The 13,228-nt window shown below is 35.3% G+C and overlaps 1 protein-coding gene across 5 annotated transcripts in view; it reads right to left on the bottom strand.

The window, feature by feature from the left end:
- The window catches only part of yes1 (YES proto-oncogene 1, Src family tyrosine kinase), a 339,868-nt gene that overhangs the window by 3,747 nt on the left and 322,893 nt on the right, over window positions 1-13,228 (bottom strand). For all 5 annotated transcript variants that reach the window (XM_073915087.1, XM_073915077.1, XM_073915080.1 and 2 more), the window contains 4 exon segments: window positions 11,129-11,308; window positions 9,115-9,191; window positions 6,650-6,803; window positions 4,570-4,701 (listed from right to left, as the gene is read on the bottom strand). In XM_073915087.1, coding sequence (XP_073771188.1) covers window positions 4,570-4,701; window positions 6,650-6,803; window positions 9,115-9,191; window positions 11,129-11,308 — 543 coding nt within the window.

The raw sequence follows: 13,228 nt of genomic DNA, 5'->3' as shown, positions 1-13,228 counted from the left end.
CAAAATTATTAACCCCCCGTTTATTTTCCCCCCAATTTCAGTTTAACGAAGAGAAGAGTTTTCAACACATTTCTCAACATAATAGTTTTTATAACTTATCTCTAATAACTGATTTATTTTATCTTGGCCATGATGACTTAATTAGGTTAATTAGGCAGGTTAGGGTAATTAGGCAAGTAAGTTATTGTATAACGATGGTTTGTTCTGTAGACTATCAAAAAAATATAGCTTAAGGGGACTAATAATTTTTTACCTTAAAATGTTTATTAACAAATTAAAAACTGCTTTTATTCTAGCCAAAATAAAACAAATAAGACTATCTCTAGAAGAAAAAATATTATCAGACATACTGTGACAATTTCCTTGCTCTGTTAAACATAATTTTGAAAATATTTTAAAAAGAAAAAAAAAATTAAAAGGGGGGCTATTAATTCTGACTTCAACTGTAATTATTCGATTTTAACTGCAGTTTGGCAGTTTCATTTTCATTCAGAGACATATTGTTCATGCCCCGTGACAAACTGAGGTATTGGGTGAGAATATAAAGTAAGGACTGGTGGAAGAGTGTTGTTTTGATGGAATTTAATACTGCACGCCAAATGGAAAGAAAAAAAACTCTGCATTCCGTGATGAGGGTGTTTGTGGTTCTATAAGGTAATCAAAAATCTCTGTTTACATTGTAGACTCTTAATCAGTGTATTGTCTTAATCATATTAAAATCTGAGTATTATGTCATATGTCCATGTAAACATACCCCATAAACGTGCCAGATAATGTCGTAATTTTCCATATTTGCAATGCCTGTATTTCAGAAATTTTTGTAGTCCACTTAGAATCCAACATGGAAATCATTTTTGTTTTTATTGCGGTTGATTGCTTTGAAATTCAAATGGCACTTAAAGGTACATGCCTGCGTTTTGATTTGCAGGTATGTTGTTTACATGAAGAAATGTGTGTTAAGTAAGTTAAATAAAAAATCAAATAAATGCATAATAAATGCTAATCATATTTAGAATTTTAATAGTTTACATTTATTTACATTTTACATTTGAACAGCCAAAATGACAAGTTTCAGTCTTTTAATTGCGATTAATCGTGATAAATTGTAAAAAATGTGTGATTGATAAGTTATTTTTTTAAATCGATTGACAGCACTAAATAATATAATATAATATAATATAATAATATAATATAATATAATATAATATAAGTCAATTTTTTCATAGCTGTATGTGACACGCAAGAACAAAACTCACTGGGTTGACAATTGAATGGATTTTGAGAAGAAGAGAAGTGTAAAGCGGTGCTTTTTTAGAGTTAGAGGAAGTCATTTCTTTTCCTGTGACGCTTATAAAGTTTGTTCGTGTATGCGAAAAGCCCTGAGTGACTTTTCTAAGCAGAGCCCATTTTCATTTACACGCACTTACATAATGACTCATAACAATAAGGCGTACTTGTGCTTAACTCGAATCAATAAATCTTATAATAAGTGGAAAGCTGGATTTCCTGTTGGAGCTTAGACGGAAATGCTTAAGACAATTAAGGAAAGGCTTTGCCATTCTACAGATTCAAATTTTTCCCCTTGTCTCCATAACTTACAACACCAAACGTTTGGAAAAATTCATGACATTGCTTTTTTGGAGACACAGATTCTTTTGGGAGAAACTCCTTTTTTTATTATTATTATCTACCAAACGATAATAAATAATAACGATAATACCAAAACAAAACAAAAACTGAAAAAATTAATACCTAATTATCTGTGTTTAGTATTTATGGTTTAAAATTAATCTTAATATGCTTTATATGCAGTGTATTGACCACAATTTGCAGCTAATAGGGCAACACTAGACCTTTTCCCCACACAGTACAGCACATTCCAAACACTGCAATCTTACTCATCATTTACTAGCTGTCCAACAAATATAGAATATGACTCTCAGGATGTACGTGTTAATCCACAAGAAACAGATCTCCCTGAGCTGTAACTGGCCATCATAAAAATGATAGACTGAGGTGCCTCATGTGATTATGTTCTTCCAATGCAACAACCACAGACCCTCCTATTTTCTAATACAGACCATGGCTGCGCCTAAAATCTCATACTTCCATACTATACTGTCTCTTAATAACATTATGTGAGCCAAGAATTATGTCCAAATTCATAGTATTTGAAATACAGCACTTGAAAAGTACCTGGATGACCTAGTATTGGTGAGATTTTGAAATGCGCATTTAATGAACGCTACGCTATCCCATGATGACACATGAGAGAGTTTATGAATTTGAGTGAAGCAACACAACTGAAGCAGGTAGGTCAAGTGATAATGACAAATGAAGGATGTAGAACGTTCAAGTTTCATTCATGCTACTCAGATTCATACTATATAGAATGTACTTTTCTATCAGTCCTGTAGTAAATTTAAATGTAATACATACTCGAGTAGGCGACGCAGTGGGTAGCACGTTCGCCTCACAGAAGGTCGCTGGTTCGATCCTCAGCTCAGTTGGCGTTTCTGTGTGGAGTTTGCATGTGCTCCCTGCGTTCGCGTGGGTTTCCTCCGGGTGCTCCGGTTTCCCCCACATTCCAAAGACATGTGGTACAGGTGAATTGGGTAGGCTAAATTGTCCGTAGTGTATGAGTGTGTGTGTGAATGTGTGGATGTTTCCCAGAGATGGGTTGCGGCTGGACGGGCATCCGCTGCGTAAAAACTTGCTGGATAAGTTGGCAGTTCATTCCGCTGTGGCGACCCCAGATAAATAAAGGGACTAAGCCGACAAGAAAATGAATGAATGAATGAATGAATGAATGAACGAACAAACATACTCGAGTAGTGTGCGATTTAGGACGCAGCTTATCTCTAATGACTAATAAGCTGAATCAGGTGTGTTGAATAATGTTAAAATGTGCAGTGATTGAAAACCCATAGCTAGCGTAAGGCTCTTTATCACTGGAGTAAAAACCTACAAGCTTTGGAAACCGGCCCAGATTTGAAACAACTGAGCCACACTTGAGCAAAGTTGCTGCTTCAATCAAAGTTCATCTAGAAATCTGCATGAGAGCTGATGCCCATCAATAATGGAGCGACTCTAAGAGTCTACAGCTGAATGACTGATGAAAGCCTAACAGGGTTTGTGATGTGCAGCATCAGTCAAGAGGCTTTAGGTAAGTGTATAAATGACAGACTGTGCCGTGTGAGGGACAAGTGCGAAGAGGGGATGGACAGATGGTGGTACATAAGAACTAGTGCCCAGTCAGTCCTTCATGCCCGTCTCAGCCAGATGGCTCCTTCAGAAGAGTAATAACACGCCCAGCAGTGCCTGGCTGGTCCAGTAGGGGGCACAGTGGAATCTGCACCTTTCGGTTTGGAGATTTACCTACAGCAGACTCCAGCCCCAACCCTGCTTCAGCACACCTGCCTGTGCATTATGAGTCAACCTGAAGACTACCAATAGAGCTGGTTTAGTGTGTCACTGGTGGTGTATAATGTTAGGGAGATCTTAAAATTCACCCATAAAATGTAAATACCTTCAACATTTACTCAACCTGGAGAAAGTCAAATCCCTACAACTTAATTTGTTTTGATCATAAATCTTAATTTGTGTTTTTAAATATTAACCAAAGAAACCTGAGATCCCTTGACTGAAAATGAATATAACTCCAAGAACAACATAATGGCATCATGAAATGATCTATATAAAAGTTGTTCATCCGAGTTCCAATATAGTAAACAGTGTAGAGAACAAACCTTACTTGCTCCTGAGCATCACATGCATGTTTGAGCTTCTGTGTTTGCTTTTTGTGATGCATCAGTGTAGATCATTGTTTAGTAGGGAATGTAGTGTTTAGTACACTGAATTTAGCATTTCTCTAATTGCCTCCCATTCGGTAATTGCAATAAGCTTTTTTTAGTTTAAACATTGAACAATCTTAGCTTTTATATTTAGCCTTTTCACAACAGGATAAAGAAGGATAAATAAACCAACAATCTCTTTATCTTTTGTTACGAGTAACAGCACTAAATAAACAGAATTATTTGGACAAAATAAATAAGCAAATAAAATAAAAAGTTAATATACAAATATACAAATTTAAAGCTATAAATAAAAATAGATGTCTTTTGTTTAAGACATTATTCAAAATCTTATCTTAATTTGTAATTTTCCTACATTTATGAAAACAAAATAAATATCTGCAAGTATTACAAGTAATGTTAAAAAAGGGGACATACTGAATTTTTGGTTTTGGCTCAGATTTTTTATTTGGGTGCATGACTACTACTAACATAAATAAAATCTAAAGTAGATGAAATCTCCTCTGATAGTTGATTGTTTATGATCTTTTGGTTACATGAACTCTCAAAGAAGCAAAAAGTTTTTTTAAAAGAAATAAATGTTTTGTGGAAATTTCATTAGAAGTAAATGTTGAAAACACTAACAAGGGTAAACTATCTCTTTAAATAAATCCTATAATTCCATCTCAAACGTGAAAAAAATGTGATCACGAACAAGTGAAAGAAACAGCAAAAACAAAACACAGAATCCCTGCTGAATTGTAGTATTTCTCACCTGGATATGGCACTCTGCCCTTGGTGACCAGCTCTGTCAGCAGAATCCCGAAGGACCAGACGTCAGATTTAATAGTGAATCGGCCGTACAGAGCTGCTTCTGGCGCAGTCCACTTAATGGGAAACTTGGCTCCTAGAGGAACAATGGCACACAATCTTTAATTACTGCAGCAGACTTGATGCCTATTACTAAAGCAAAGCAAATCTCAGCATTCTAAAACATTCAGTCTACTTCAACACTACTTAAATCAGTGGATACAAGTAGGGAAAAATGAACCTTACTTGCCACTGACGTAGCAAAAAGCATAATTTTTACACAGCTGAAAGAAAATGAGCCATTCTATTCATCATTTATTAAAAGATCATTAATAAACATCTACAAATAAAAAAGTACTGAGGTTGTGGTATGGGATGTCTTTTTTTTCACTTTACTTCTCAGAGGTCTTTGTGCTGTCAAAATTCCCTGCTGGGAAAAATCACCATTCATGCAGGTAATGGCGAGTCAACTATTTCTTCAATCACAATGCATTCTGGGAGATAATGCATTCAGACAGTAAGTGTGCATGATTATATGCTGATTGCCTTGTAATTTCCTGCACAATGGCTTTGTTGCCAGTAGTAGCATTTTTCCAGACTTGCATTCTGCATATTTTTCATTTCCTTTTATTAACCATAAAAAATGTTAGCTATTGAGAGTTAAAATCCAACTTGTTTATATTAATATTTAAATTAATGTTCAACTTGGTTTATAATAATGTTTAAGAACATAAAAGTTTGAGTTTCAGATTACCAATTCTGGCTGACAAAAAAAGTATATTTATTCATTCACAATTATTCTTACAAATAAAACACATTTGTATATTTACATTCTTAACACACTATATACAAGTCTCAAAACTACATGATGCGGTCCGACAGCCACAGTATTGTAGTGTCAAACTGTTGTGAGTTTAGTCCTCCACTTGGCACTCACTGCAGGCGGAGTGATACACATAGGTGAAGAGGTTAAATAAGTGCTGATAATAGTAGTATATTGCACAGCTGTCAGCGAATTAGATTCAAGAACTGTTGTATAACTGTTACATGTACGTTGATTTCCCTTAAGACCTCTTAACTAAAAGTTGCACAAAGGTATAATAACATTAACAATATAAGGATTATAGATAATCTTTTTCTTTATGTACTTGGTTTATTGTTTATTCACAACCTAAACCCAGAGTAAATTAATAAATATGATATTTTTATTGTTATATTATAATATAACAATTCACTGCTTACGTAGCATTCTGATAAACCAAGAAGAGAGTCCAAAAATTACCATAAAATTCTAATTATTTCAGTTGGATATGTGATTGGGATTTAAAGCACATAGTAATTATAATTATTTAAAATATTCACAATCAGATAAATGATAACCAGGATATTATGCAATTATCCCTTCGTGCATATTTATGAAAGTGTTCACATTTTTTGTTCCCACTTCCTCATTTCATTTTTCATTTCTAACATGAAAGCAGTGGAATACTATTGTAGTAATGTAATTATTTAAATGTGAAATAATAAATAATAATATTACAACATTAGAATGCACTGCTCACCTAACACATCGCTGAGATAGCAGGACATTCTTTTAGTAGGAAGGCAATGCATGATTGGAATTGAAAAAGCATAATAATTCTAATTATTTTAAATATTCACAATCATCTTAATCTTCATTACATTCATATTCATCTGATGAATTATGACCAGGCCTATGATCAAGCCTAATTATAAAAAGTGTTAATATTTTTATGCACTTTTAATTTACAACCTGATCCCAGTGGAATATAAATCTACTGATACAATCACATCATTTTGGGGGGGATAATACAGAATTAGAATGCACTGCTCACATTACCAAATAGAGAGAGATCAAAATATTAATCCATTCACTTAACATTCCCTTAGCCCAATGCATGACTGGAATTTAAAGTAATTATTTAAGAAAATCACAATCAGACAAAATGTGAGCAGGAATTTATGCAACTATTGCTTCAAGCTTGATTATAGAAAGTGCTAACATGGTATTTCTGTGCGTGTACCTTGTCTAGCAGTGTATTCGTTGTCTTCGATTAGTCTAGCCAGGCCAAAGTCAGCAATCTTGCAAACCAGATTGTCTCCCACCAGGATGTTAGCAGCCCTCAGGTCTCTATGGATGTAGTTCATCCTCTCGATGAAGGCCATGCCATCTGCAATCTAGACAAGACAACAGGAAATCAAGCCTCCAGAAACTCACAGCAACCCATAGAAAAGCCAACCTGTCTCTCCACATCTTGTCATGGAAATGATATTTTAGTGGCACAGGAAAGTCACATTTTTTAAGATCCCTATTATCATTTAATTTTGGATATTTTTTCGATGAATAAATTAAAATCAGTTTGTACTTAAATCAAATAACAATAAAGACTACATTTTAGAAAAAAAAAAAAAATAAATAAATAGGAGTGAATGAATAGCACAATTGTTTACACATACTGAAGCACTTTGTGATGTGTGGTTTTTTCCAGTCAACCTCACTATAGGGACATTGTTTTTTGTTTAAATTTCACATAATTTTATTTGAAAATGCTATCGTCATGTGTGATCAAGAAAGAAAAGGCATTACACATCATCAATATAAAAGTTTAACTTGATGAAATTAACTAAAATAATCATAAAAAGCTAACAGTAATAATAAAATATAAAAATACCAAAGAATTAAGGTTTAAAATGTAATTTTAACAGAAATAAAATTGAAAATGAGGCAAAATAATGATTGAGCTCATAACACTGCTGTAAAAAATCAGAAATGCTACTGTAAAATGTTAAATTGTATTGTAAGTTGTGTGACGTTAGTTTCCATTTTAATTTCTAAAATATAATTTAAACATTAGTTGACTTGAGAAAAAGAGAAAAACAAAGACTAATTTAACAGAAATAAAAAGGGAATGGTCACTGTAAAATGTTCATTTTCAAAATGTTTCATTACTAAAATTAATGAGAGAAGCATTTTGATTTAAAAAATGTAATTTAACTATTAAAAAAAAAGAAAGCAGAACAAAAATAAAACGAACCGAATAAATGCAATCCAGAAAATCTTTAAAAGGCACAAAATCTGAATTTGGCAAAAATAAATTATAATTTAGGAAAACATACTCCGACTTCTTGCCTAAATGTATCTTCTAAAGGTCAAACGATCAATCTCATAAAAAATAATGTTGTGCTTTAACTTTCAGATGTGAAAACTCTAAATAGCTGCTGATGGGCAAGTCTCCAAGGCCGTACTCACACTAGGTACAGTGCCTCGAACCGGGCCAAAGCACACTTTTCCCCCCTCCCGTCTTCCCCGATGGCCCGCACTCACACCACAATCGGGCCTGGGCACGCTTACGTCATCGATGCTGCGCTGTTCAGTGAGAAGCGCTCTCACTCGTTCTCACTTAGCAGCACAGTGGAAATTTCTCTAGTTATATCGTTCCAGTCAGTTTGATATGCAGTGACATGCAGTCAAATATTTTGCCAAACAGTCCTTAGGGATGTGGTGACACGCAGTCAGATATTTCGCCGAACAGAACCGCCACTTTTGGGGCTCATAAACAATCGTAAAGCTTTTGTGCTGCAGGAATGAGGAGGTCTGCTGAAGGCGCAGCTGTCGTGCAGTGAGGGGTTTGCGTATTTAATAAGCTACGGCAGTTTGCGTTCACTGAACAGTAAGAATTATTAATAAATCCATATGAAACAGTCTCTTAAAAGTCACGTCTTGCTTTCAGTTTCGGGCTTTGGCGCGTTTTGCACTCACACTACAAACGTACCGCGCTCAGGCCCACCTCTTCCAACCGGGCCAGGGCCGGCAAAGTGAACCGTGCTTGAGCCCGATTCAGCGCACTCACTTCTCAAACGATTCAGGAAACGGGCCTGGGCACAGTACGGATGGCATAGTGTGAGTAGGCCCTAAAGCATGAAAACAGGTTGCTAAACAAGCTTAAAAGAGGAGAACTCAAAAATGGGAAGCAACATTCTTGAGGGAACGTAAGAAATAATCTCAGACTTAAAAGCTGTCCAAAAGGTTTTCATAAGCGTCTCCTCGCAAACTGTGATGTGTGAGGAAGATTGAAGCCTCAGCCAAGCTCAGTGGCAGTGAAGGGACTCAGGGAGACCAGAAAGAGAGAGGGATGGAGCAGTAGAGAGGATCGTGAGCGAGCAATGGCAAGCTTTTTAAGCGAACAGAGCAGAATTGAGTAGACACATTAAGTGAAGTGGCCCCACAGGAGTGGCGTTTAAGTGCTCCAGGCATTAGGCGGGAAATGAGGATCATAGAGCCAGAGAGAGATGTGTGGGCAGCAGGATGTCATATCAGATATTAAATAAATATGACAGGCAGATGGAATCTGAAACTGAAACCATGGCGCTCTGGGAGAATGCAGCCCATCCAGGTTCTGCTCATAATCGGGTGGATGTGTGTGTTACTAAATGTGGAAGAGGACGACAAAGCTGGCTGGTTAACAGTGCTTGGGTTTCTCTCTCTTACCTGGGCAGCCATGTCAACCAGCTGGGGCAATTTGAGGTATTTACCCTCACCCTCCTTCAAAAAGTCCAGCAAGCTCCCTGAAAGACAGAGGTATCGATTGAAGATCTTTCCAACATGTATTATAAATGACACTAGGCATGGGACGATAACCGTTCTTAAGGTATACTGTGGTTTGGAAAAATCTGTAATAACGCTTCTAATGTATATGTAAGATTTTTTATTTACATTTTTTTTTGTTGTTGTTTTTTAGGTTTGTTTATTTTTAAAAAATATGTAAAGATGCCGTTTCAAACTGTAAAAAAAAATCTGTGTTTTTAAAACAAATGAAAACATCAATGATTTATTTGAATTATATAGCCTGACGTGTTTACTGCTCCAAAATATCATAAATCTAAAAGAAAAATAGAATATATTGAGTTTTTTTTAAAGGGAAAAAAGTTTTAGTTTTTTTACCCAGACATTTAAAAAGAAGATATTTTAGAGCAGTGAGCACAATACCGTAATACCATGAAATCGAAATATTTTTATCCAAGGTTATCACACCGTCAGAATCTTATACCGGCCCATGCCTAAATGATACAAAGACAAGATATTTACAACATTAATTAAAAACCAACTATATAATGTAGCACAGCCTTTCGTAGCTAAAACACAACATTAAATATGATTATTTTGCACACATTAAAGAGAAAGAAAAAGGTACTGTGAGCTGCATCAGAGCGGAGTTCATTAACATTCATGACCAACCTAATATGGTCAATAAGGATTTTCTGATTGTGGTGCATTTTATGGGGGTAACAAACGAGTATATAAATTAAAACCATTTCTGGAGAAGGTTTGAACTTACCTAAGGCATATACCTACTCATGCAGATATCAGAAAACAATTTAACTTTTTGAACCAAAGCAGTATGTCACCTCTTAATAATAACAATTTTTTTAACTATTTCACATTTAATAGAATTTTTTTTTTTTATCTAAACGTAGGATTCATAAATATTATATTTAAACATATGATCTATAAAATAAATATATAATTTGTGTAATGGTGTTAACATTACTCTTGCGACAATAAATTTAGTACATTAAACAATAATTTTAGAACATCTTGCAGCTTAATATCCATTTTAATTTGTTTTCATGTCTCCAAAACGCAAAAAACGTTAAAAAAACCTTCCCTTTTTTATTATGGTGAATTGAGAAAGCCAACATACTGTTATACTACCAAAACTTATTCTTCTTCTTCCGTCTTCTTTTTCTAAGACTGTTAGGAACGCAACTCCAAACCTTCAAACTATACTGAATTAAGTTGCTATATCTTTTTCAACTGATCCAATTTTCGTTTTTCCAAAAACTGACCTGGAAAATTTGGACAAGTCCCACTGACTTAACATTGGACCAAACTTTGTGACTTAAGGTTGGACTCATACTAAATTCATGCTAATAACATGCTAGTTCATACTAGAAACATGCTAGCAACATGCTAATTATTATTAGAACTATGCTAACAACATGCTAATTTATGCTAGAAACATGCTAGCAACATGCTAATTCATACTAGAACCATGCTAATTTATGTAAGCAACTGCCTAGCAACTACTCAGAACACCCTAGCAACCGCCTAGCAACGTCTAAACAACCAGTCAAAACACCACAGCAATGCCTTAGCAACAGCCTAGCAACCACATAGAACACCCTGGCACAATCTTAGCAACACCTCAGAACACCCTAGCAAGGCCTTAGCAACCATTTAGAACACTCTAGCAACCACTTAGCAGCACTATAGCAACTACTAAGAACACCCCATAAACCACTTAGCAAGAAACATGCCAATCCAAACTAGAAACATGCTAACCTATATGTAGTTATCTATCTATGCCATCTGTTTCAAACTTCATCTGTTTCAAATCAATTTGTCAAATTACTATTGCATATTATTAAGTTGCTGCTGTGTCATTGCTTGAACTGATAAATAAACACACATGAAGAAAGTAAAGAAAGAGAGTGTCAGCTACCTTTGCCCATGTATTCAGTGACAATGTAAATTGGCTCTTCAGACACAACAGCATACAGCGGAACGAGCTTATCATGCCGGAGCTTCTTCATGATCTGGGCCTCCTGCAGGAAGGCTTCGGGAGACATGGTGCCCGGCTTCAGGGTCTTAATAGCTACCTTAGTCGTGCCATTCCAAGTGCCTAGAAAAAGGGAAAAGAAATTAACCCTAAATAAATGCAGCACTTTGGTAAATCGAAAGTATCAGGAATGATTTGATTTAAAAACCTAACGATAAAGAAATGTGGCTGAGGAAAACACACACACACACTCTTACAAATACAGTCTCTCTCACACACACACACACACACACACACACACACACACACACACACACACACACACACACACACACACACACACACACACACACACACACACACACACACACACACACACACACACACACACACACACACACACACACACCTTGTTTTTGAGAATACCGTTTAAACAGCCATGGCACAGACTGCCAATTCATGAGAGAATGGTTATGTGGAAGCTATTGTGCATGTTGAAACAAACATACACAAACAATAAGAGAAATTCCTCACATTGCTGATATGAGGTGACATGCCGGAGCTTGCAGCAGGACGAGTTTACTAGAGATGATGACAGACAAATACCTAATAACACCCTTTTACACTTCACTCTAGTATATAAACTCTGCTGTATTTTTGCCATGTAGAAAATTTTGAATGAATCTGAAGTTTAATGCGCAAGTCTGTTTGTATAGTTCAGCATTTTATGTGAGTGACAGCCGCATTCAGTAACTGAATTAACTCCTGACAAACGCATTGTGACAAACACACTGAAAGAAACTATGCAGTATGTATGGCACATAACAACGAACTGTTACTTACATTTAAACACTTATTAGAGCAGAGTGTCCCATTTGCATGCACACAATACAAGAAAGTCCCAGAAAAAGAGGTACTAGACCTGACTTGTTTGTGTTGCCAGGTATTGCTTGAAAAATACAGTACAATAATAAACTTAATTAGGTACAAAAGATTTCTTCTGAAGACAAGACCAAAGTATCATAACTTGCACCTTCCTGCTTTCAAAACTCCATCAACTCTGTTTATGTGAGTATCCTAAACAGTAAGCCCAAAGACATTTATAATAAGTGGACATGGCAACACTTCAAGAGCACACTGTGTAAAACCTTAAACATTAACACAGTATAACGCTTCTGTTGACAATAAATTGGTTAAAACTACAAATCAAAATGAATATTTGGTTTATGTAATATTACTTTTGTTAAAAAATATCAGATACCAAAGGCTTGAGATGCCAGATAATTGCTGTGGTTTCAGTATGGTGTAATTTAGGGATTCACTTCAGTATTTAAATGCTGTAGTCACTCCTAACACTTTATAATGTTTATAAGTCTGTGCAGGTGTAAATATTGGTGAACTGACAATGTATAAAGCACTTTGGCTAAATAATAGTTGTAAATTATTAACTGAAATTAGGGTGTGTGATATTTATGGAATACAATAATTATGGTAATTGCGGCTCTAATAATGTGTGAGCTGACAAACACACAAACACATCTTGAAAGGATTGACTGTATGATGAAGTCTATAAAAATGGCACTATAATATGAGTTATGAAAGCAAAAAGTAGTGTATTGGTTTTGCTTTTTGTAATATGTTAAGACATGTAATACCAGCCTGATCTCACAAAGGAAAGTAACTATTTTTTGCTTTGTCAGTTTACTGGCTAATTCACATTTTAAAAATGAGGCATGCCGCCACACCCAACACAAACCAACCGTCACTGGAGATGAGCAAATCGTACTAAATTATACGAATGAGGTCGTAAATATTCACACAAATTAGCCACTAAATCAATCAGTGATTCGAATCGCAGTGAGATTGTGTTGGTAATACAAAAGTCATTACATGCACAAAGTGTGGTTTTCTCCAATATCAGCGAGCATCATCGCATATGTTGTTTTGATTTTATTCCGCAGTTTAACAAACTGGAAGTTAAAACTGAGCGGGTTTACATATTGTATATGAGTTTTTTTTAAAACCCAAACAAAGTAAGAGCAG

This window comes from Danio rerio, chromosome 2 (assembly GCF_049306965.1).
Source record: "Danio rerio strain Tuebingen ecotype United States chromosome 2, GRCz12tu, whole genome shotgun sequence".
Lineage (NCBI taxonomy): Eukaryota > Metazoa > Chordata > Actinopteri > Cypriniformes > Danionidae > Danio > Danio rerio.
This window is presented reverse-complemented; position numbering and strand designations above follow the sequence as displayed.